This window comes from Scyliorhinus canicula, chromosome 8 (assembly GCF_902713615.1).
Source record: "Scyliorhinus canicula chromosome 8, sScyCan1.1, whole genome shotgun sequence".
Classification (NCBI taxonomy): Eukaryota; Metazoa; Chordata; class Chondrichthyes; order Carcharhiniformes; family Scyliorhinidae; genus Scyliorhinus; species Scyliorhinus canicula.
The window spans coordinates 159,899,551-159,922,416 of NC_052153.1; the positions used below are offsets into that span (position 1 = coordinate 159,899,551).

Consider the following 22,866-nt stretch of genomic DNA (forward strand, 5'->3'; position numbering starts at 1 on the left):
ACTGGACTCAGTCCACAGCTGCCACGCCGGGTTCACAAAATAAATAGGACAAGTGTTCCACGACTTGGGGAACACGGCCCATCGGGGGCAGAGCATCGGGGGAAGGGCCTCAGGTGACATCCTGAGGCCGTGCTGACGGCTTGAGGGGACAGAGCATCGTAAAAGTGGCGCTGCCCCCCGATTTCAGCGCTTACAGGGATTCTCCGGCTGATCGCCGAACGCGATTTCAGCATCACCGACCAGAGAATCCCGCCTTTTATATTTTTCAACATGTTGCACTTAAGAGATAGAGGGAGCATGTGCCTTTCTTTCTGATGAGGTAACAAACCAGCAAAGCACTGATGTGTGGCCTCCAGGAGAAGGCAGGCACCCAGGATATGTCCTTAGCGCAGGTGCCTATCAGGAGAATATTCTAGTGGGATTAGAGATGGTGGTTTCGCCTGGGCTGAATGACTCACATTAAATGTATTCAGTGAATATTATATGTATCACACTTACACTGAACACCTCAGAGTACAACCTGATCTGGGTAGACAACTTAAGTCCAATTGCACCATTTGTAATTACCATTTTGAAATGTATGTAATGTTTCTTTGACTGTATTGAAGAGCCTCAAGAGTGCAACATGGTGTTTGTAGAGAACCCGCACGTTATTGTGTAATAGCCATTTTGAAATATACCAGTAAAGCATATTTTTACAAAAAAAGAGATGGTGGTTTTCCCGGTGGATCAATCAGAACATGAGTATCGAGATCACTGACCGGCACATTTTCAGGGCCTTGAGAATTTACTTTGCTGGCAGTGCACAAACTCAGATGAATAGACTGTCGAACATTCTCTCATGTTGCCATTTTAAGCAAATCTGCCCAAAATACTGTGAAGCCCAGCAGTTTACATGTTTACATTCCAATTTCTAATTATTCTTTGGAGACAGTACCATACCTGCGCAGTTCACAATTCGGTTTGCACGAATAACTCCATTTGGCGTTTCCACATCCCATGTCCCATCAGATCTTGATGAAAGACCTGTGACTGTGGCAGGATAATACAGCTCTGCTCCATAGTGCCTTGCTCCTGCTGCCAAAGCCATGGTGAGAGAATAAGGATCAATGTGGCCATCTCCAGGATTATATAATCCAGCAAGGACCTAGAGAAAAATACATCACATAGTCATGTCAATCTAAAATGCTTCACATAAAGCTTCACAGCCGGTGTAGGGATTTTCTGAAAAGTGTAATTCACGAAGGCAATACAAACATCGTTCTTTTTCATGACAGGCACAGTGAGCAGGGGAGGCAGTGAGCGGTGATGTTACCAGACTGGTAATCAAGAGGCCCGGGTTTTTAAAAAAATATTTTTATTCTCCTCCTTTTTCACATTTTCTCCCCAATTTACACCCACCAACAATAAACAATAATCAGCAACAGATATGTCAATCCCCATAACAATAACAACGATCCCATCCTCCCACCAACCCCCAAACATCAGCCCGCATGTTTACATAAACAAATGACAAAAAGGAATCAGGGATTACCCATAGACATCCTTAATATACACAGCCCCCCTCCCCCCAACCCTCCAACCCATCCTCCTCAACTAATGTTCGATGTTATCCAGTTATTGGAAGTGCATAATAAATAGTGCCCATGATTTGTGGAACCTCTCCGAGCTTCCCCTCAGTTCGAACTTAACCTTCTCAAGGGTCAAGTATTCCAACAGGCCCCCCCGCCACGCCAGGGCACAGGGTGGAGAGGCTGCTCTCCATCCCAACAGGATCCGCCTTCGGGCAATCAACGAGGCGAAGGCTACGGTATCTGCCTCTGCATCCGTTTCCAACCCTGGCTGGTCCGACACCCCGAATATGGCCTCCCGGGGACCCGGGTCCAGCTTCACATGCACCACCTTGGAAATTACCCTAAAAACCTCCTTCCAGTAGTCCTCAAGCTTTGGACAGGACCAAAACATATGAACGTGATTAGCGCCCACATGAGGTGGAGGCATTTACTCTCCGGAACACCTCATACAAGACGCCCTCCTCTATAACCTCTCCCAAATCTTCCTCCCACTTTGCTTTGATCCCTTCCAGTGGTGCCTTATCCTCTTCTAAAATAGCTCCGTACACTGCTGACACTACCCCCTTCTCCAGTCCCCTTGTCGTCATCACCTCCTCCAGCAATGTGGAGGCCGGTTCCTCCGGGAAACTCTGTATCTCCTTCCTGGAAGAATCTCGACCTGCATGTATCTAAACATTTCTCCCTGCTCCAGCCCATATTTCGCTTCCAGCTCCCTCAATCCTGTAAACCGACCCTTAAGAAACAAATCTTTTAGCGTCTTAATCCCCTTCTATTCCCATTTCTGAAAACTTCCATCCCACCTCCCTGGCTTAATCAGCTCCGGAGCCACCGCCAACTTCCCTGCCCTATCCCTCACCTGAAGAATTTCCCTTGCCGCTGCTTCCCTCCGGAGCTAACCTGCTAACATCTCCATGCCTTATCTCCATGTTCATAAACTGCACCCCTTGCTCGTCTCAGTTGGCGCACCGCCTTCCTGGTAGACAGTCGGTCGAAGCTCGCCTGTAGTTCCTTTCTCTTTTCCAGCTTCGCTGGGTCCCCATCTTCTGCATAACTCCTATCTACCTCCAACATCTCATCTATTACCCTCTGCCGCTCCAACCTCTCCTCTTTGTCCACCCTGGCCTTAAACAAAATTACCTCACCCCTCACCACTGCCTTTTGAGCCTCCCAGACAACTGCCTTTGACACCTCGCCCGTACAGTTGAAACCTACATATTCCTTAATTACCTTTTCAATTTTCTCACAGTACACTTGGTTCCTCAAGAGTCCCACATCCAGTTTCCACCCCGGCCTCTGCGCTACCCCCTTCTCCAGTACCCATATCCACCCAATGCGGAGCATGATCTGACACTGCAATTGCCATGTATTCCGACCCCTTAACCCCAGCCAACAGAGCCTTCCCCACCACGAAAAAGTCGATCCGCAAGTATAGCTTATGGACTGCTGAGAAAATCGAGTACTCCCGCTCCCTCGGGTGCAGAAACCTCCAAGGGTCTGTGGTGAATTATAAACACTAATAATCCACACTGTATTGTACAACATGTGTTGAGCCTGTACCTTGTACTAGATCATGTATAGTTGCGCGGCTCTAGCCATAGGGGGAGATGAGGAGCTTGTACTGGGCTCCACCCTTGGCCCCGCCCATGGCTCCGCCCATGGCTCTTCCCCCTAACCGGAAGTATAAAGGTTGCTGTTGTGAGCCTGCCTGCCAGTTCATCTAGAGTTCATCTCGTCACAGGCAGGCTCTGTTGTAAGACGATTAAAACCACTGTTCGCTTCTAACCACGTGTCGCGTGAATTGATGGTCTCATCAGGGTCCACCCCTCCCATTTCCACCATTAGCCCAGCCAGCATCTTCGCCCCCCCCTGATGGGACCAGCGAGCGCGGCCGTGACCTGTTCAACCTTGGCTCCTGCACCAAGTTCCAGTCCCCCCCTACAATCAGTTCTTGTGTGTCCAAGTCGGGGATGGCCCCGAACACCTTCTTTGCGAATCCCACATTGTCCCAATTGGGACCATATACACTTAACAGCACCACTAACCTCCCCTCCAGCACCCCTGTCACAATCACATATCTAACCCCCTGATCTGCCACCACCTTCTCCATCTGGAAGCGTACCCTTTTGCCGACCATTACCGCTACCCTTGAGCCCTTCCGTCAAATCCAGATTGAAACACCTGACTAACCCAGCCCTTTTTAAGTCTCATCTGGTCCTTCACCCCCAAGTGAGTCTCCTGCAGCATTGGCACATCGGTTTTCAAACTTTTAAGATGCGCAAGCACCCTTGACCGGTCCTCCTAACCCTCTCACGTTCCATGTGACTATCCTAACTGGGAGTCTCTCACCCACCCTTCTTATCCACCATCATCATACCACCGGGCCCTGCCCCATAAGCCTGACCTGCCCCTATCCATTATTAACATCGAACCCCTTCCCCCCCCTCCCAAGAACCCCCCTACATTTCCTCTTGAAAAAACATCTCCCAGCATCAATCCCTCGCTCGCCTCATAGGCCCGTTGAAACCTGCTAACCAGGCTCCCATATCCGTAGTCCTCTTCTCACCTCACCTCCGTTCACTAGCCGACTTTAGTTAGCTAGCGCGGGTGGCTCCCCCGCCAAGATATATCGTCCCCTCCCACCCAGTCCCAGAGCAAGAAAAAACAAAAACAACAATTCAACCCATACAATTCACTAAAATAAGATACAACCGTTGCAGCACAGAACGCCAATCAACCCAACCATTAACTTGAACTCTATAACAATGTAAATAGAAGTAAATTACAATACACATCAGTATACATTTTCCAGCTCCCAATCACAGTCCACAGTCTCTCTTCCAGCTCTACTCCTCACGTCTGTCCCAAGCCTTTTGCCTTCACGAACGCCTCAGCCGCCTCCGCTGTCTCGAAATGCAAGTCTTTGGCCTCATACGGTACCCTCAGCTTCGCCGGGTATACCATACCAAATCGCACTCCCTTTTTGAACAGTACCACCTTCACTCGCCCAAACGCCGCTCGTCTTTTTGCCAACTCCACCATCAAGTCCTGGTAAATCCAAACTACCGCACCATCCCACTGCACTTCACGCTTCTGCTTCACCCAGCTTAACACCTTCTCCTTCATGCAGAACTTTTGGAAGCAGATAATTACTGCTCTTGGCGGCTCGTTCACTTTGGGCTTCGGCCATAATGACTTAGTGCGGCCCCACCATGCGGTTCAGCATCCGCCATCTTGTCAGCACTTTTGCTCGTCTTCTCATTCAGCGGCGAGCCCACATTTCCTCCCTTCTTCGACGCTGCTTTTCGCATCCTCTAACAGCGTATTGTTTTTCCTTTCTTTTTTCTCTTTCCCCTTTTCCTCCCTTCACCCTCCTGTCCTTCTTCAATCCGTTTTTTTCTTTGAAAAACAAAGTCAATTTTTCAAAGTGGGGGGAGAAAAAACAACTTCATGAGCTCAGTCCAGCTTGTACTGGGAGGGGTTCTCACCCTCCCCCATCAGCTCCGCCAACTTTTTAGCGAAGTATTCTGTTGGCCTTGGGCCCTCTGTCCCTTCGGGCAAGCCCACAATTATCAAATTGTACCGTCTTGAGCGGTTCTCCAAGTGCACAAGCTTTGCTCAGAGTCCTCTGTTGACCTCCACCACCCTCCGCGGCTCGCCCATCATCGAGGTGAGCTGGTCGCTGTGCTGTGTCACGGCCTCCTCCACTTCCTTTATCTACTCGCCCTGCTCTCTCACCTCGGCCGATGTCTTTGCCACAGCTACCCTCACCGGGGCGATTGCCTCCTCCACCATTGGTTTCAATGCGGCCGCCGTCTCCTTTCTCAAGGCCTCCAAGTGCCTCGCAAACTGTTTTTCCAGCTCCACCGCCATCACCACGGTCATCTTCTCCACCGTAGGTAGTGCGTCCCCACCATGCAATTTGGTATCCGCCATCTTGTCAGCACTTTTGCTCGTCTTCTCATTCAGCGGCGAGCCCTCGTTTCCGCCCTTCTGCGACGCTGCTTTTCGCATCCTTTAACGGCGTATTGTTTTTCCTTTCTTTTTTTTTCTTTCCCCTTTTCCCCCCTTCACCCTCCTGTCCTTCTTCAATCTTTTTTTTTCTTTGAAAAACAAAGTCAATTTTTCAAAGTGGGGGGGGGGGGGGGGGGAGAGAAAAAAAAACTTTCACCAAACTTATTTTAAACTACTTCTTTCTCTTCTCTTTTGCATCCCTCCAGACTTTCCCTGGGACTGGACTTTAACCTTCTGAGCCCACTCTAGGTGGGACATCTCTTCTACATCCTGCCCTGGCTTCGGGCCTGCCGCCTCGGCCCCCGTTTGGCTCCACCCCCCGCTGCTCTACCCTTCGAGCGTGTGCTGGGCCCCGACGCCTCGGCACCCGCCGCCCGACACCTGGTTTTCAAATCGGCCCCGCTAGTTACCCATGACGGTCCCAAAGGCCGTCAATAGTTGGGGAGGGGGGGGGGATTGAAAAGTCGGGGAAACCCCAAAATGCGCCACAAATCGTGGCCACCGGCGAGAGCTCTTCCCGATGAGGCCGTCCCGCTCTCAAGCGCCATCGGATGTCTCGAGGCCCAAGTTAATGCTCTCGGGACATGGGTTCACCACAGCATGGTGAATTTAACGGGTGGAATTTAAATTCAGTTAATAAATTTAGAATTGAAAAATGCCCTTAGTGTCCTAAAAAAATATGTTAATGGGGGTTGTTGGGTTACGGGTATAGGGTGGATACGTGGGCTTGGGTAGGGTTATCATAGCTCGGCACAACATTGAGGGCCGAAGGGCCTGTTCTGTGCTGTACTGTTCTAATTCTAATGTAGCTGACTCTTAATGCCCTGTAAAATGGCCCAGCAAACTACGAAGTTTCTACAAAAAGGAATGTAACCGGACAGACCAACCAGTATTGACCAAGGTACTGCAAAGTCCTCCTCACTAACATCTGGGGGATTGTGCCATGCCGAAATTGGGAGAGGAGCGGCCTGACATAGTCATACTCATGGAATCATACCTTAAAGACAACGTCCCAGGCACCAGCATCACCATTTCTGGGTATGACCAGACCCACCAGAGGTGGTGGCACAATGGAAAACGGGTGGGAAGGAGTTGCCCTGGGAGTCCTCAACATTGATTCCAGACACCATTAAGTCTCATGGCATCAGGTCAAAGAGGGGCAAGTGTTAACCTGGTAAAGCTATAACACAGGTCTACTTGCAGGCCAAACAGTAAAAGCAGCATGTGATAGGTCCCACAACCAACGAATCAGATCTAAGCTCTGCATTTAAGCCACATCAAGCCATGAATGGTGGTGGACAGTTCAACAACTAACTGGAGGAGGAAGCTCCACAAGTATCCCCGTTCTCAATGATGGGGGAGCCCAGCATATTAATGCAAAAGAAAAGGCACCCCACATCTTCTATGGGGCCTTTGAGGGGCTAGAAGCTGCCATTGTTTTTTTACAAAAATATATTTTTAATCTCCAACATAAGGAGCTGGCAAATTAAATAAATTACATTATTTCACAACTACATGATTCATTAGCAAGCTTTGCTAAGTTCGTGAGGAGGAATGTGTGAGGTTGGTGGAGTCTAGAAAAGGTCTATGCAGAATGCAGCAAACAAATATGATGTGACCCACCTCATTTGGGGCTTATTCAGGGAGCCTACAGACTGATCAAGGCACAGGGAGCTAATTTTTAAGATGTCAAAAGCTTATGATTATTATTGTTCCTCAGCATCTCTGGTGGACGCGGATTGCTGAGGGGGTATCAGCAAGATGTAGAGAAAGTATTCCTTGTGCTCTATGTTAAACAATGTCAATCGCTTCTCGGCCTTTTGGCTAAGATGAGTGTGAGATCAGGTGTAATGCCTGGATCTGGTACGTCTCTCTTGTGGGGACCATGAATTGATTTCAATTTGAATTGTTTTTTGGAGCAGGCAAGGAGCTGGATTAGGGATTTGCCTCTGACCACACTCTGAGCTCTGGCTTTGTAACTTTGATAAAGGAATTTTTAAAAAAATGTTCAATACCTAAACCTGTCTGACGCATCAGAACAGGCATAGCACACAAGTGGAGTCTTACATTCATGTTGTGCTCAAAAGAAAACAAGCCAAATGACTCCACCAAAATATTACCAGGACACTGCAAGCCCCTTTGCACACTGTAATGGGCAGCACTATAGCTTCACAGCTCCAGGTCCCAGGTTCGATTCCCACTTGGGTTACTGTCTGCACATTCTCCCCATGTCAGCGTGGGTTTCCTCCAGGTTCTCTGGTTTCCTCCCACAAGTCCCAAAAGACATGCTGTTAGGTCATTTGGACATTCTGAATTCTCCCTGTGTGTACCTGAACAGGAGACGGAATGTGGTGACTGGGGGATTTTCACAGTAACTTCATTGCAGTGATAATGTAAGCCTACTTGTGACAAGAAAGATTATTATTATTATGCACAACCATGATGGCAACAGTCTGACCTTGCAAGGCAGCAAGCTGACCTTCCACTGCATACTCAGACATCAGGTGGCTACTGCTTGTGTTGCAATGGAAGCTGTGACATCAGCCATCATGGATGGGTCCACAAGTATGTGAATGGGGTTGGCCACTACTTCCATGCTGAATAGAATGGGCTCCAACGTCTGGGCAAAATCCCATGCCAAGTGGTACTGGACTCCTCCATGCTTCTTGGGACTGACCACAAACGTTCTGGAAGGCTTTCCAATGTACCAAGCATCTTGTTGTGCATACCCATCAGCTTTCATCCGTTGGCTACCCCATCAAAAGTCCTCACCTGAGTCTTCCGCTGCAAAACCCATGTGCGTTCTCATATCTGGTGAGCTGGCACCTGCATTACTCTTGGCACCTGACTTGGCTGCCACACACTCATGCCCAGTGTCCCACTACATGCATAACTCATCTCTAATCTATACTTTAAATACACACAGTGTCAGGATCTGAGTTGGTGGCTGCAAGTGTGAAATCAAGTGATAGTGCTGTGTCTTCATCGTCACTCGCGTTTCTCCACTGGTTGAAAAACTGACTGTGTTTGCAAGGGGTGAGATGTGAGTGTGAGGCTATTGAGTGACGCAGGGGAGGAAATAGCAGGGGCACTGGCAATAATTTTCAATTCCTCTCTGGCCACAGGAAAGGTGCTGGAGGACAGTCAATGTGGTACCATTATTCAAGAAGGGAGGAAGGGATAAACCAGGAAACTACAGGCCAGTCAATCTAACCTCAGTGGTGGGGAAACTATCGGAAGCAATTCTGAGAGACAGAATTAATCTGCATTTTGAGGGGCAGAAATTAATCAAAAACAGTCAGCATGATTTTGTTAAGGAAAGATCACGTCTAACTAACTTGATTGAACTTTTCGAAGAGGTGACCAAGTGTGTCGATGAGGGAAATGCATTTGACGTAGTCTACTTGGAGTTCAACAAGGCTGTTGATAAGGTCCCACATGGGAGACTGACGGTGAAGATAAGAGCCCATGGGAACCAAGGAAAGTTGGCAAATAGGATCCGAAATTGGCTGAGTAGCAGGAAGCAGAGGGTGATGGTAGAGGGGTGTATTTCTGACTGGAAGCCTGTATCCAGGGGAGTGCCACAGGGATGAGTGTTGGGGCCCTTGCTGTGTGTGGTTTATATAAATGATGTAGATGTGAATATAGGAGGGTTGATCAATACGTTTGCAGATGATACGAAAATTGATGGGGTGGTAAACAGTCAGGAGAATAGCCTTCCATCAGAAGAGGATGTAGACAGGCTGGTCAGATGGGCTGATCAGTGGCAAATAGAATTCAATCTGGATAAGTGTGATGTGATGCATTGGGCAAGACAAACAAGGCAACGGATTACATGATAAGCAGCAGGACCCTGGGAAGCACCGAGGATCAGAGGGATCTTGGTGTGCATGTACACCAGTCCCTTAAGATAGCAGAGCAAGTGGATACAGTGGTTAAGAAGGCATGTGGTCTGCTTTCCTTTATTAGCCGAGGCATAGTGTTTAAGAGCAGGGAGTTTGAAATTCGCTGTTTGAAAGGGTGATGGGGGCAGAGATCCTTATGACATTTAAGAAGTATTTAGATGTGCACTTGCTATCCCAGAGCATACCAGGCTATGGGCCAAGTGCTGAAAATGGAATTGGAATGGTTAGGTGGTTGTTTTTTTTATTGCCATAGACGCAATAGGCTGAAGAGCTTCTTCTGTGCTAGAATACTCTATAAAGACCTATAGATCCCTGGAGTATGTAAGTCTGGGCCTGGACCGGGAGGTGGTTTGGGTAGGTTTGAGAGGGGGAAATGGGAGGTAAGGGGATGCGTTTAAGAGAGGGAGCAGGTAAGAAGTGGGGTTTGACCTAAAAGCAGGGGGGGGGGGGGGGGGGGGGGGAGAGAAGAATCGGCAAAGGGGAGCCCCGAAGACTGACACCCGCTTCCTTCCTGCCTTTTAAGCATTCTCACCCTACTGCCGATGGCAAATGTTTTATGGCGTGGTCAGCATTTTATCAGGGTTAATTGGCTTATAACTAGCCTATTTAACCCTTAATTATTCATTTAAATAAGGTGGGTGAGCTGCCAATCTCGGCGCATGCCCACCCCCTGAATTATAGGGGAGAGCTCAAGGGTGGACTTGATCATTAATCATTAATTTAAATAAGTAAGAAGTCTTGCAACCCCAGGTTAAAGTCCAACAGGTTTGTTTGGGATCACTATCATTCGGAGCACAGCTCCTTCATCAGATGAGTCACCTGAGGGAGCAGTGCTCCGAAAGCTAGTGATCCCAAACAAGCCTGTTGGACTTTAACCTGGTGCTGTAAGACTTCCTACTGTTCCCACCTCAATCCAACGCCGGCATCTCCACATCATTTAAATAAGGTGGGGAAGGTGGTGGGATGGGCGTCCTCCCCATTTGACGTGCCCTGCAATGGGAAACATGCCTGTCAGGGGCAAGTAAGCCTCAGTCCACGCGTGTCAGGAATGGGGAAATTTACCTCAGATTAAGTTAAACAGCATAGAAATAAATGCAGAAGAAAAGTTTTTTCTCCTCCAATGCCAAAGGCAATAATTTAATAAACACATCAACAATTATGAAGAAAAATTTAATAAAGCTGTGGACATTTAAATAGACATAAACCTTGTATGAAAAAAAGATTGGTACACAAGACTTGATGTAATGTATATCACTTTTGAATAAAATAAAACTGACTACAAGAGAGAATTCTGCTTGTTTGGAAGATGCTCACTATCTCCCATGCAGCCACCGTTTGTATGAAACTTTTAAAAGCAAAACTGAGTTGACACAGCGTGGGGCAGCACGGTAGCATTGTGGATAGCACAAATGCTTCACAGCTCCAGGGTCCCAGGTTCGAATCCCGGCTTGGGTCACTGTCTGTGTGGAGTCTGCACATCCTCCCCGTGTGTGCGTGGGTTTCCTCCGTGTGCTCCGGTTTCCTCCCACAGTCCAAAGATGTGCAGGTTAGGTGGATTGGCCGTGATAAATTGCCCTTAGGGTCCAAATTGCCCTTAGTGTTAGGTGGGGTTACTGGGTTATGGGGATAGGGTGGAGGTATGGGCTTGGGTAGGGTGCCGATGGGCCGAATGGCCTCCTTCTGCACTGTAAATTCTATGAACAAGATCACTGCTGAAAGAGTAAGTGGGAAATGCTCTACAAAATATTGTTCCAAGTAAAACTGTTCTAATTATTGGCAATAATCTACAAACTGCTTTCATAACTTAAATAGTTCAAGGTAAAAGGGTTGCAGAAAAATAAATGATACGTCAGCAAAGTGATCGACTGAGATTAAGTCAACCAGTGCCAGTTTACCTTGTCAATATTTATCAGAGGGAAGAGTTCCTGCACCTTCTCAGGACCAATCAGAAACTGTTGCGTCGCATTCCAATGTGCCCGGGTCATCTGGTAATGAAATTCATCCACTCGAGTCGGGGTGGTAGCGATGCGAATACTGCCAGGCTGATGAAAGCCGACTGCCTGTAGAAATGTTCCCAAAGCGACAGTTAAGCGTGTCAAAGTGATTACCTCTACCTCGTCAAAAACGTATTGGTGAGACTATGTGTGGAGTTTGCACACATAATTTACAGTGCAGAGGAAGGCCATTCGGCCCATTGAGTCTACACCAGCCCCTGGAAAGAGCAACCCACTTAAGCCCACACCTCCATCCTATCCCCGTAACCCAGTAACCCCATCGAACCTTTTTTTGGACACTTAAGGGCAATTTAGCATGGCCAATCCACCTAACCGGCACATCTTTGGACTGTGGGAGGAAACCGGAGCACCCGGAGGAAACCCACGCAGACACAGGGAGAACATGCAGACTCCGCACAGACAGTGACCCAAGCCAGGAATTGAACCTGGGACCCTGGAGGTGTGAAGCAACAATGCTAACCACTATGTTACCGTGCCGTCTGTGCTTGCATGGGTTTCACTCCCACAACCCAAAGATGTGCAGGGTAGGTGGATTGGCCACACTAAATTGCCCTTCAATTGGAAAGAATGAATTGGGTACTCTAAATTTTTTTTTAAAATTGTGTCCGTTATTTTATACTGTCTCGTCATGTTCTTCCTACCAAAATGAATTACACCATACTCCTCCATATTAAACTTCATCTGCCACTTGTCCGTCCATTCCACTAACATGTCTACGTCCTTTTGAAGTTGGAGAACCACATCCCTGTTTCTGCCTTTGCCATTAGTACCATGAGTACCATGACTGCTGGCTGTTTACCCCCATCTCAGGGTGCTGTGACATCCTTGACCCTGGCACCAGGAAAGCAACACACCAGTGAGCATTCAAGTCTGCTGTTGTAGAAATGTTTGTCTATTCCCCTAACTATCCAATGACTACTGCTCTTCCAGTCTTCCCTGCAACCGCTAACAGAGCTGAACCATACATAGTCACATGGACTTGGTTCTGGTGAACTCCCCTGGCTGAGCTAACCAGTTTCGGGTACTTTTTCTTATTTTTTCCTTTTAATTTGGATTCAGAGCATGTGCATTGTTTTTCCTTTTTAGGCCCAGTCAGACTACATTCTATCCTGAGGCGGACAGGGCTCCTTGTAGTCTTGTAGTTATACGATGGTTATCTGCTCTGTCCTGGGCCTGGAAGGGAGTTTGATTGCATTGTGGGGTTCAGTGTAATTCCCCCTTAGTTCTGGGGTGAACAGGGTTTTTTATTCCTCTGTTACTTTTCTTTGAAGCTATGGGTTTGGTGTAACTCCGTGCTGTTGACTGTGGGAGTGATTCAGGGCGGATCAGGGGCAGCAGGTAAATCGCATGAAAGCTCCAAATTGGGCACCGGGCAAATCACGAGTCACAGGGCGAGATCCAGATTTGAATATTTAAATGAGGTGTTACTGGTGCCCAGGAGTTAACAGCCACATGTACGAGACCTCGCCAGGGCGTCCTATAGTACTGGTTCACACAAACGTGAACCAGGCGTGTCTGCAACTCAGGGGAGGAGGGGGTCGTACAGGCCATTAGAGACCCCTGGGTGGTCGAGGACAGGGCAGGTTAGTACTCTGGCACTCCCCTGGCACCTGGGCAACATGGCACTGCCAGCCTGGTATCCTGTTTGCAGAGCCCGAGGTTGGGCCTAAGTTGGCACAGCCATTGGAGTTGAGATGAAGGGGAGTTCCAGGGTCCTCGAAAGGGTTGGGGTGGGGAGATCAATAAAGCAGGCAGGGTGGGGGCCTGGTAAAGATCAGGGCTGCCGTTCTCAGAGCAGCCGTTCCGGCTGGCGAGCTCAAATCAACTAGAGTGCAGCCTCGGTAGAGGGACAAATTCCCAGAGGCCAAAAAATCCGGCAAAGTGCCATTGAATAGCGGGATATTTCTCGACATCGAGAAATGTTTCTCGACATCGAGATGCAGCCATTGAGAAACAGCCTGCTAAACGTTCCCGAAAGTGGACTTCAACATTTGTCCGCTGAATCCCACCCTGTATCCAGCTTTGCTGCAGACGGACCTTGAACCCGTGAACGGAAAACGTTGGGGATATTGTCCCCGGCTCATCGGGCCTTATTTTTTCCTCTGTTTGCAATGACATCTGATATGGGCTGTACCCTATTTTGCATTGGCTTCTTTCTCTTTTGTTTTGATACGATAATTGTAAAAACTTGAGCATCAGTAACAACACATGATAAAAATCTAGTATGGCTGACGACAATCAATAAACCTTACCAATACTGCTAAACCCTAACACTTAATATACCTTAATAGTAGTACTAAACCTTACTTTAAAGGAAGAAAGATAAGCTTATTCTGTAATTTAGGAAAGATTAATGAGAACTACGCTCCAACCAATCACCTATTTGTTTCCTTGTGTTGCCACGCCTCCATTTTTCTTCTGAAGTTGGGCTCTGAAGCCACAGACTGGCTGCGAGCCCGAGGCGGCAACCCAATATGTTCTCACTCATCTTGCCACTCTCAAAGTTAACTCTCGCCCTCTCCTCTTTTTTAAAAATTCGTTCTTGGATGGATGTGGGAGTTTGTTGCCCATCCCTTGAACTGAGTGGCTTGCTAGGCCATTTCAATGGGGGATTGTTAAGAGTCAACCGCATTGCTGCATGGGTCTGGAGACACATGTAGACCAGACCATGTCAGGTTGGCAGATTTCCTTCCCTGCAGGACATTAGTAAACCAGGTGGGTGCTTGCGACAATCGGCAATGGTTTCTTTTAACTTTTCATTCCAGACTTTTATTGAATTCAAATTTCACCATCTGGCAGGGTGCAATTCGAGTCTGGAACCCCAGAGCATTATAATAACAATAATAATAACCCCTTATTGTCACAAGTAGGCTTCAATTAAGTTACTGTGAAAAGTCCCTAGTCGCCACATTCCAGCGCCTGCTCGGGGAGGCTGGTACGTGAATTGAACCCGCGCTGCTGGCCTTGTTCTGCACTACAAGCCAGCTGTTTAGCCCACTGTGCTATTACCCTAGGCCTCTGGATTACTAGTTCAGTGACAATACCACTACGCCAATGCCTCCCCTCTCCTGCTTTATGCCCTGCCATGTTCCCCTTCCTGCCACTCTCATAGTGGACTCTCACACATGCACTGTTTTGTGCCCCACTGTTTTCTCCCTCTCAGTTAATTCTGGCTCTTTCTTCTGCTGCTCTATGCCCCGCTGTGTTCTCACTCCTTCCCGCTGTTTTGAACTTTCCTGTAATTCAGCTGAGTCAGCTCGAGTGTCTTCTGTTGTTGAAACACAGAAAATAGGAGCAGGAGGCCATTCGGCCCTTCGAGCCTGCTCTGCCATTCATTATGATCATGTCTGATCATCCAACTCAATAGCCTAATCCCGCCTTTCCCCCCCATAGCCTTTGATCCACTTCGCCCCAAGTGCTATATCGAACTGCTTCTTGAAAACATACAATGTTTTGGCCTCAAGACATTCGATTCTGATGTTTAAGACAGTCTTCTTTTCTTTATCTTTCTGAATGATCATTCATTCCTTTTGCATTCGACCTTAAAGGTCGAACTTCGACTGTTCTTTCAACTGTTCATTCTCTTGTTGCCTTCCCTCTGAGGGCTCTTTTTCGCTCTCTTTCTGGGGACTTTTGTTGCCTTCCTCTAGGGTCTCTTTTGCTTTGGCAGAGTTGCACTCTCTTTTGCGGTCTCTTAACAATAATAATCGCTTATTGTCACAAATAGGCTTCAATTAAGTTACTGTGAAAAGCCCCTAGTCGCCACATTCCGGCACCTGTTTGGGGAGGCTGGTACGGGAATTAACCCGCGCTGCTGGCCTTGTTCTGCATTACAAGCCAGCTATTTAGCACACTGTGCTAAACCAGCCCCTGTACCAGCTCTTGTTGCTCTCGGGAGAGCTACCTTCACTCTCTGGGGTCTCTTGTTCCTTCAGCAGAGTTTCCCTCTCTATGGGGTCTCTTGTTACCCTGTCATGATATGCAGACATGCAGATAATGATATGCAGACAGGTACAGACAGGCAGCTAATGAACAGAGAACAGGACATGACCAATGAGCAGGAGGACACTCAGGGGTGGTATCTCACTATAAAAGGCACGAGGCACTCACACTCCACCTCTTTCCACTGATGAACATCTACAGAGTGAGTCAGGGTGTATTTACAGCATCACACCTCCAGCACGTGGCTAAGAGCTAGTCTGGTTCAGTCAGATAGAGTAACCACACTTAGGTTAGCAGAGAGTCAAACTCATAAAGAACTGTGCTAACTGTGCTACTGGTTCAATAAATCAGACTGAACTAACTTCAAGGTCTGAAGTATCTTTTGGTTAAAGCTGCATCCAGTTGCAGCCTGTGTTATCCCAGAGTACATAACACAACAACCCTCACTGGAGTTTACCTCTCTCTGGGGTCTCTTGTTACCCTCACTGGAGTTTCCCTTCTCTGAGGTCTCTTGTTACCCTCACTGGAGTTGCCCTCTCTCTGGGGTCTCATGTTACCCTCAATGGAGTTGCCCTCTCTCTGGGGTCTCATGTTACCCTCAATGGAGTTGCCCTCTCTCTGGGGTCTCATGTTACCCTCAATGGAGTTGCCCTCTCTCTGGGGTTTGACAAAGCGTCATCCTGACTCGAAACATTCGCTCTCTTCTCTCTCCACAGATGCTGTCAGACCTGCTGAGATTGTCCAGTATTTTATGATTTTGTTACTAGGATACTGTTGGTTGCCCTTGTTTTTTAAGGTCCTTTTGCTGGCCAGATCTTTGCATGTGTTGAATTTTGCAACAAATAAATAATAAAGGTACAGAGTGTTCCACCTCTTTGTACCGCACTAGGTTTGGAACTTGTTTATGCCTCTGCTTTAGTTTGGGACAAAATATGCCCTCCTTGTTTTAAAATGAGAGTGCTTTCCTTCAGTTTAGACTGCTTTACAAAATTAAAAATTCAGCATTTCCAAAATGCTTGGAAGGGTTGCATTCCGACTGTGTTATAACTCTGTAAGCATTGTTCTCTCTTTTTAACTGTACACTGCAGATATATGTATTGAACTCTGCAAGCTCTTTTTCTGCAGGTTTTCCTCTGCTCTGCCTTGTCCCCCCCTTTTTTTTTAACCACAGCTGCCTTTGTACTTCTGCAATCTATTGACCTGTGGGACTGCCACCTGCTCTACAATGTAAGTGCAGCTTCTTTTTAATCATTTTGTTTGCTTTCCGTCTCATGAACTATGTCACTCAGGTTATTGCAATTTTCTGTGGGAATGCTTCTTCAACTTTTTCTTCAAGTTATCTTTTTTGGTGCGCATCTCGCAAGTCACTAGTCCGGCTTCAGTTTTTCATAACTTGGGACACTGTTCTGGGATCGTGCATTTAACTGCTACCTTTAGAGTCGCCAGAGGGTGCACTTGTTTGTTATCTCTATCAACGATTTGGATGAGAATGTACAAGGCATTATCAATAAGTTTTCAGATGACACTAAAATAGGTGGTATTGAGGACAGCGAGGAAGGTCATCAAAAATTTCGGCAGGATCTTGATCAGCTAGGGAAGTGGGCTGAGAAGTGGCAAATGGAGTTCAATACACATAAGTGTGAGGTGTTGCATTTTGGGAAACCAAATCAAGGTAGGACTTTGACAGTGCATGATAGGACCTCAGGGAGTATTGTGGAACCTTGGAGTTCAGGTGCATGGTTCTCTAAAGGTGGTCACAGGTATATAGGGCAGGGAAGAAGGCTTTTGGCATGCTGGCCTTCATCAGTCAGGGCTTTGAGTACAGAAGTTGGAAAGTTATATTGCAGTTGGTGTATTGCGTTCAGTTTTGGTCACCTTGCTATAGGAAAGGTGTTATTAAAATGGAGAAAGTGCAGAAGAGATTTACAAGGATGTTGCCAGGACTCAAGGAACTGAGTTATAGGGAGAGATTGGATAGGCTAGGACTTTTTTCTTTGGAGCGCAGGAGACTGAGGGGTGATCTTATAGATAAGATCATGAGAGGCATGGATAGGGTGAATGCACTCAGTTTTTTCCCCAGGGTTGGGGAATCAAAAACTAGAGGGCGTAGGTTTAAGTTAAGATGGGAAAGAATTAATGGAACCTGAGGAGCAACTTTTTTACACAGAGGGTGGTACGTGTGTGGAATGAGCTTCCGGAGGAAGTGATTGAGGCAGGGACATTGACAACATTGAAAAGGCATTTTTACAGATACATGGGTAGGGAAGGTTTAGAGGGATATGGGTCAAATGCAGGCAATGGGGTGAGCCTAGCTGGGCTTTTTGGTTGGCATGGACCAGATTGGTATGAAGGGCCTGTCTTCGTGCCACAGATTCTATGATCTGATTATGATACTATCTCTAATGTGATATCTTTTAAGAGATCCCACTGCTGCCATCATATTGTAATATCGTACATGGTGATGTCTTGATGAGGAGGGCTTGAGACTTATATATTTAAACATGAGCTGTTTATTGCTAGTCATTAACTACTTACAGATCCAAGGTATGGGCATGCAAGAAGATGTTCCATGCAGCACACTGTTTAGTGTTGCTCTAAACTGTTCTCTCAGGGTCTCTTGCCAGGTGACTCAATGCATCATACTCTAGACAGTATTCCCACATTAACCCTTACTCTGCCAAGCATCTTTACATTACAATAGCATGCAGGCACTTAGCACATTACTTACCTTCCCAGTCTCTTCCTCCAACGTTTCAAAAAGTTTGATGCTATAGTGATGAATTTTCTTCAAATTGATCCCAGGATGAAAATATGTTGTTAAACCAGCCTAGAGGAAAATAAAATATTTGAATTTAAAGATCTAAATAAGCCTAAGAAAACATGAAAATGACTGAAAACCTTACCTCAGAGGACAAGAATAAGCATCTTATTCAAAGGGAACTATTGAAGGATTATTGATATGAAAAGGAATTTTGCAACTGTTCCAACTCTTTAGATTAGAATGCAGAAAATATATAGCAGAGTACAATTTATTATTCCAAGCGAGGTATTAATTCTATTTTGCATTTATTTTCATTATCCATGCAAAAAATGTATTACTGCTGAGTAGTTACATGTTTAAATTAAGGCATTAATTTAAATTGTATTGAGAAATTCTGTACAAAACATATTGGAATGTCCTGAAAGTGTAGCAAGTGTTGTGGAATTGGTTTTGTGAATTGTAACATGATAAAGATAGGCCATCGTTTTGACTTGCCATTTTCTCGTAATGTTGCCTGCCCCAAACTCTGACGTGTATTATAGCTACTTGGCCTAGTGCTGGCACTTTCACCTCTAAGTTTCTCAGTTGCAGCCTCAAGCCCCATTTCAGGACTTCAACATAATCCAGGTTGATACTGCAGAGCAGTACTATGGGAGTGCTGTGTTGTTGGAAGTGCCATCTTGTAGATATGTTAAACGAAGGCCAAGTATGCCTGTTTACTTGGATGTAGGAGCACGCGTGATGCTATTTGAAGAGAAGGGAAGTCCTGCTCGAGTCCATCTCTCAATCAATAGCCTCCAAAACAGTTTATCTGATAGTTTATCTCATCTGTGTTTGTGGGACCTTCCTGTGTGGGAATTGGCTACTGCATTGGTCTACAAAACAGTCGGCAGATTTCAAAAGCAATTTGCTAGCTTAAGACAATCTGGGATGTCCTGTTGATGCAAAAGGCACTATATAAAAAGAAGAGCTTTCTTTAACATGTAAACAAAACTGAAAGCACCATAGCAGCAGATCACAATGATCCTGCAGTTTCAGCCTCCTTACACAAAAATTTTAAAATAGATGAGTTCATCAACACAAAAACATTTTCAAAACTAGTAATCTAGTTTAAAATTAACATAAAGGGCAGCATGGTAGCACAGTGGTTAGCACTGTTACTTCACAGCTCCAGAGTCCCGGGTTCGATTACTGGCTTGGGTGACTGTCTGTGCGGAGTCTGCACGGTCTCCCTGTATCTGCGTGGGTTTCCTCCCACAGTCCAAAGATGTTCAGGTTAGGTAGATTGGCCATGCTAAATTGCCCTTAGTATCCTAAAAGGTTAGGTGGTGTTACTGGGTTATGTGGTTAGGGTGGAGGTGTGGGGCTTAAGTAGGGTGCTCTTTCCAAGGGCTGAATAGCACTGTAAATTTTATGATTCTATGATATGAAACATAACGCAACAAATCAGTGTGGCAGATTTAGGAAGCCTAAATCATTTCTAGTTAGTTAGGTTTGGCCATGCAATCAAGTTTCCAATGAACAGATCATGGAATCAAGGGCATAACTAAAACAGAATAATTCCTGGTCTACCGATGATTTGCCAATGCATGCAATTACTTAGAACGATATAGAATGTATAGCAAACATGAATGTGCTTGTGCTGCACATGATCCTCCTACTACCCATTTTATTTTCACCCGATCAGCATAGGTATTCCTTTCACCCATCTGTGTCTATCTATGTTCCCCTAAATTTAGCTGTTGCTTACCCTACATACATTCCACATTCTAACTACTCTCTGGGTAAGAAGTTCCTCCTGGATTCACTGTTGAATTTCTGAGTGGCGATGTTATATTTATGGACCAAAAACAGAAAATGCTGTAAATGCTTAATAGGTGTGATAGCATCTGCAGAGAAACAGAATTAACACTTCAGGTTGATCTTTCATCAGAAGTGATTATGACAAATGTCATCAATCTGAAATGTTTCTCCCTCCACAGACGTTGCCTGCCCTGGGCATATTTTTAGTATATTCTGTTTTCATTTCAGATTTCCAGTGTCTGCAGTATTTTGCTTAGCTATTTATGGCCACTAGTCTTGGTCTCCCTACAAGTGAAAATACCTTCTCTGTCTATATTATCAAATGTTCTATAATCTTTTTTAAAATTTAGAGTCCCAATTTTTTTTTCCAATTAAGGGACAATTTAGCGTGGCCAATCCACCTAACCTGCACATCTTTGGGTTGTGGGGGTGAAACCCACGCAGACACGGGGAGAATGTGCAAACTCCATACGGACAGTGACCTGGGATCGAACCCAAGTCCTCAGCGCCATATGCGGTAGTGCTAACCACTGCGCCACCGTGCCGACCTCAAATGTTCTATAATCTTAAAAACTTCTCAGATCACTGCAGACTTGCCTTTTAATAGGGAAAGGAGCTCTAACCTGTTTACTCTCACCTGATTCAATTTCTGGTATCACCCATCGAAAACATTTTTGTACATTTTCCAATTCCTCTTTATTGTTTATAATGAGATCAGAATTCTGTACAGTACTCTTAATGTGGTCCATCCCCTGTTTCAGAGTTTAGATTTCACTCGATGCCATTCGCATAATTAATAAACATTTCTTCATATTTATCATTATTGCTAAAGATACTTAAGCCTCCTAATGCTCCAACTTTTCAAAATTGCCTTGACTCCAATATCAGGTTCCTGAAAATTAGACGTGATTAGAATCCAGCTTTAGAATTCAGATCTAATAATAAGCTACTATGGGGAACTATGTTGGGAGATATTACTAGACTGGTAATCCAGAGATTTTGACTAACAATTTAGAGACATGAATTCAAATCCCTACCATAGCAGCCAGGGAATTTAAATTTAATTGGATATAAATAAATCAAGAAAAAGAAGCCAGTATTAGTAATGGTGCCCATAAAACCACTGTTTCTTTGTCAAAAAAAACATCTGATTCATTAATGCCTTTTCAAAGAGGAAATTTACTCTCCTTACCTAGTCTGGCCTGCACATATCTCCAGACCCAGAACAATGTGGCTGACTCTTAACCACTTTCTGAAGTGGCCCAGCAAGCCATTCAGTTATAGCTCAAGGGAAATTGAAGGTGGACAATAAATGTTGACCGTGTCAGCTGTGCCTGCATCCTGTAAATGCCAAAAACTAGACCTAATGTTCAATACTACTCTGGAATGATTAGCTCTTACCATGCTATGGCATGTTTTGCTAATTTTCTTTCATTCTTTTCCTCTGCATCCTTCCATCATGTGTTTGCCAAAAAGACATCTTGATGACCTCCTCTTCCAATTCCATACTATAGACGGTGATACAGAGTCAACGGAGTAATTATACCACAGAAAGAGGTCATTCTGCTCAATGAGTCCTTGCTGGGATTGGAGCAATTCTAGCACGAGGGGCATTCTAATTTTCCATTCCTTCTTTGTGAAGAGGCTTGAGCCACATTCTTTAATCTAGCTATGTTGCTCCTCGCTGTCAGCACCTGTGTAAAATCAGTTAGGACTACCCGAAATTCTAACTGTCAAATAGATTTTTGTTTTGTAGCTAAAGAAAACACCAGTGCACTCTTTATTATTTTGTCACCAAGAACAAACAAAAGCTCTTCACTCTCTGTTGAAACCTAACTTAAACTCCCTACATAGAGCGGTAATTGTGGACTTTTAAGAAAATACATTCTGAATTGTAGATCTGTCAATTTTCCAAGAAATAATGAAACACATTTTTTCACTACTTGCAGCAGCCTTTATTTACATGTGTTTATTTAACTGGCCATTGTACTTAAGTTTTAGAATACAACTGAATTTAGATTCAATTGTATAGAGAATGGGAAGGAGTCAAATACTAGGTGATATTTCAGAACACACATATTACACTGAAATTATTTTTCAAAAGTATAACTTATCTTGAATATAACGTGCTGCAGTAGAAAAAATACATTATTTTAGGCATATTTACCATAGTACAAGTTAATTAACATGTTTTAACTGAGTAATGAATGGATTAGTAATTGGGACATAGAAATGGAGCATCTAACATATCATAGGGTCATGCAGTGTCCATACACTACAAATAAATAAAAATGTCACTTTACATTGTACATTTGACATCAAAAGGAATCTTAGGAAACTGTACATTTACAATGTATCTATACTAAATGCATCACACTATTAAAGTGCATTAAGTAGAAGATAATTAACATATTCATATATATGAATTATAGTAGAACATCACAGCTTTTATATGCATATATCAGTCAGCAAAATATCCAGGTATCATGGCCTGTCAAATTGCATAATATTAATAATTGTGAAATCACGTGAATTCATCAGAGGAGCCTGTTGTTTGCCGTTGCTCCCCTCCAAAGAAAATAGAAATCAATTAACAGAAAGCAATAAGAAATCACTGTTTCCAATACTATGTATGGAGTGCAATTCTCTGGAAAGTGCTTCAAATCTTGCGAATGCGATGGCTTTAAGACACAATTTAAGCTTTTCTAATGTTTGCAGCGTCATTTCGATCCCTGCAGAGCTGTACAAAAACTTTCCTCGTATCTCTGATTCTTTCCTCCTAAGATTTCAGTGATATAGGGGATAAATTTTGTCAAACATAATCCCCACCTTTTTATACTATTCCTTGCCCAAGT

At 45.2% G+C, this 22,866-nt stretch overlaps 1 protein-coding gene across 3 annotated transcripts in view; it reads right to left on the minus strand.

Moving 5' to 3' along the window:
• The window catches only part of dmgdh (dimethylglycine dehydrogenase), a 152,976-nt gene that overhangs the window by 126,609 nt on the left and 3,501 nt on the right, over nt 1–22,866 (minus strand). For all 3 annotated transcript variants that reach the window (XM_038805559.1, XM_038805560.1, XM_038805562.1), the window contains 3 exons: nt 18,176–18,274; nt 11,386–11,550; nt 943–1,147 (listed from right to left, as the gene is read on the minus strand). In XM_038805559.1, the coding sequence (XP_038661487.1) occupies nt 943–1,147; nt 11,386–11,550; nt 18,176–18,274 (469 nt within the window). The remainder of the gene's footprint in view (nt 1–942; nt 1,148–11,385; nt 11,551–18,175; nt 18,275–22,866) is intronic.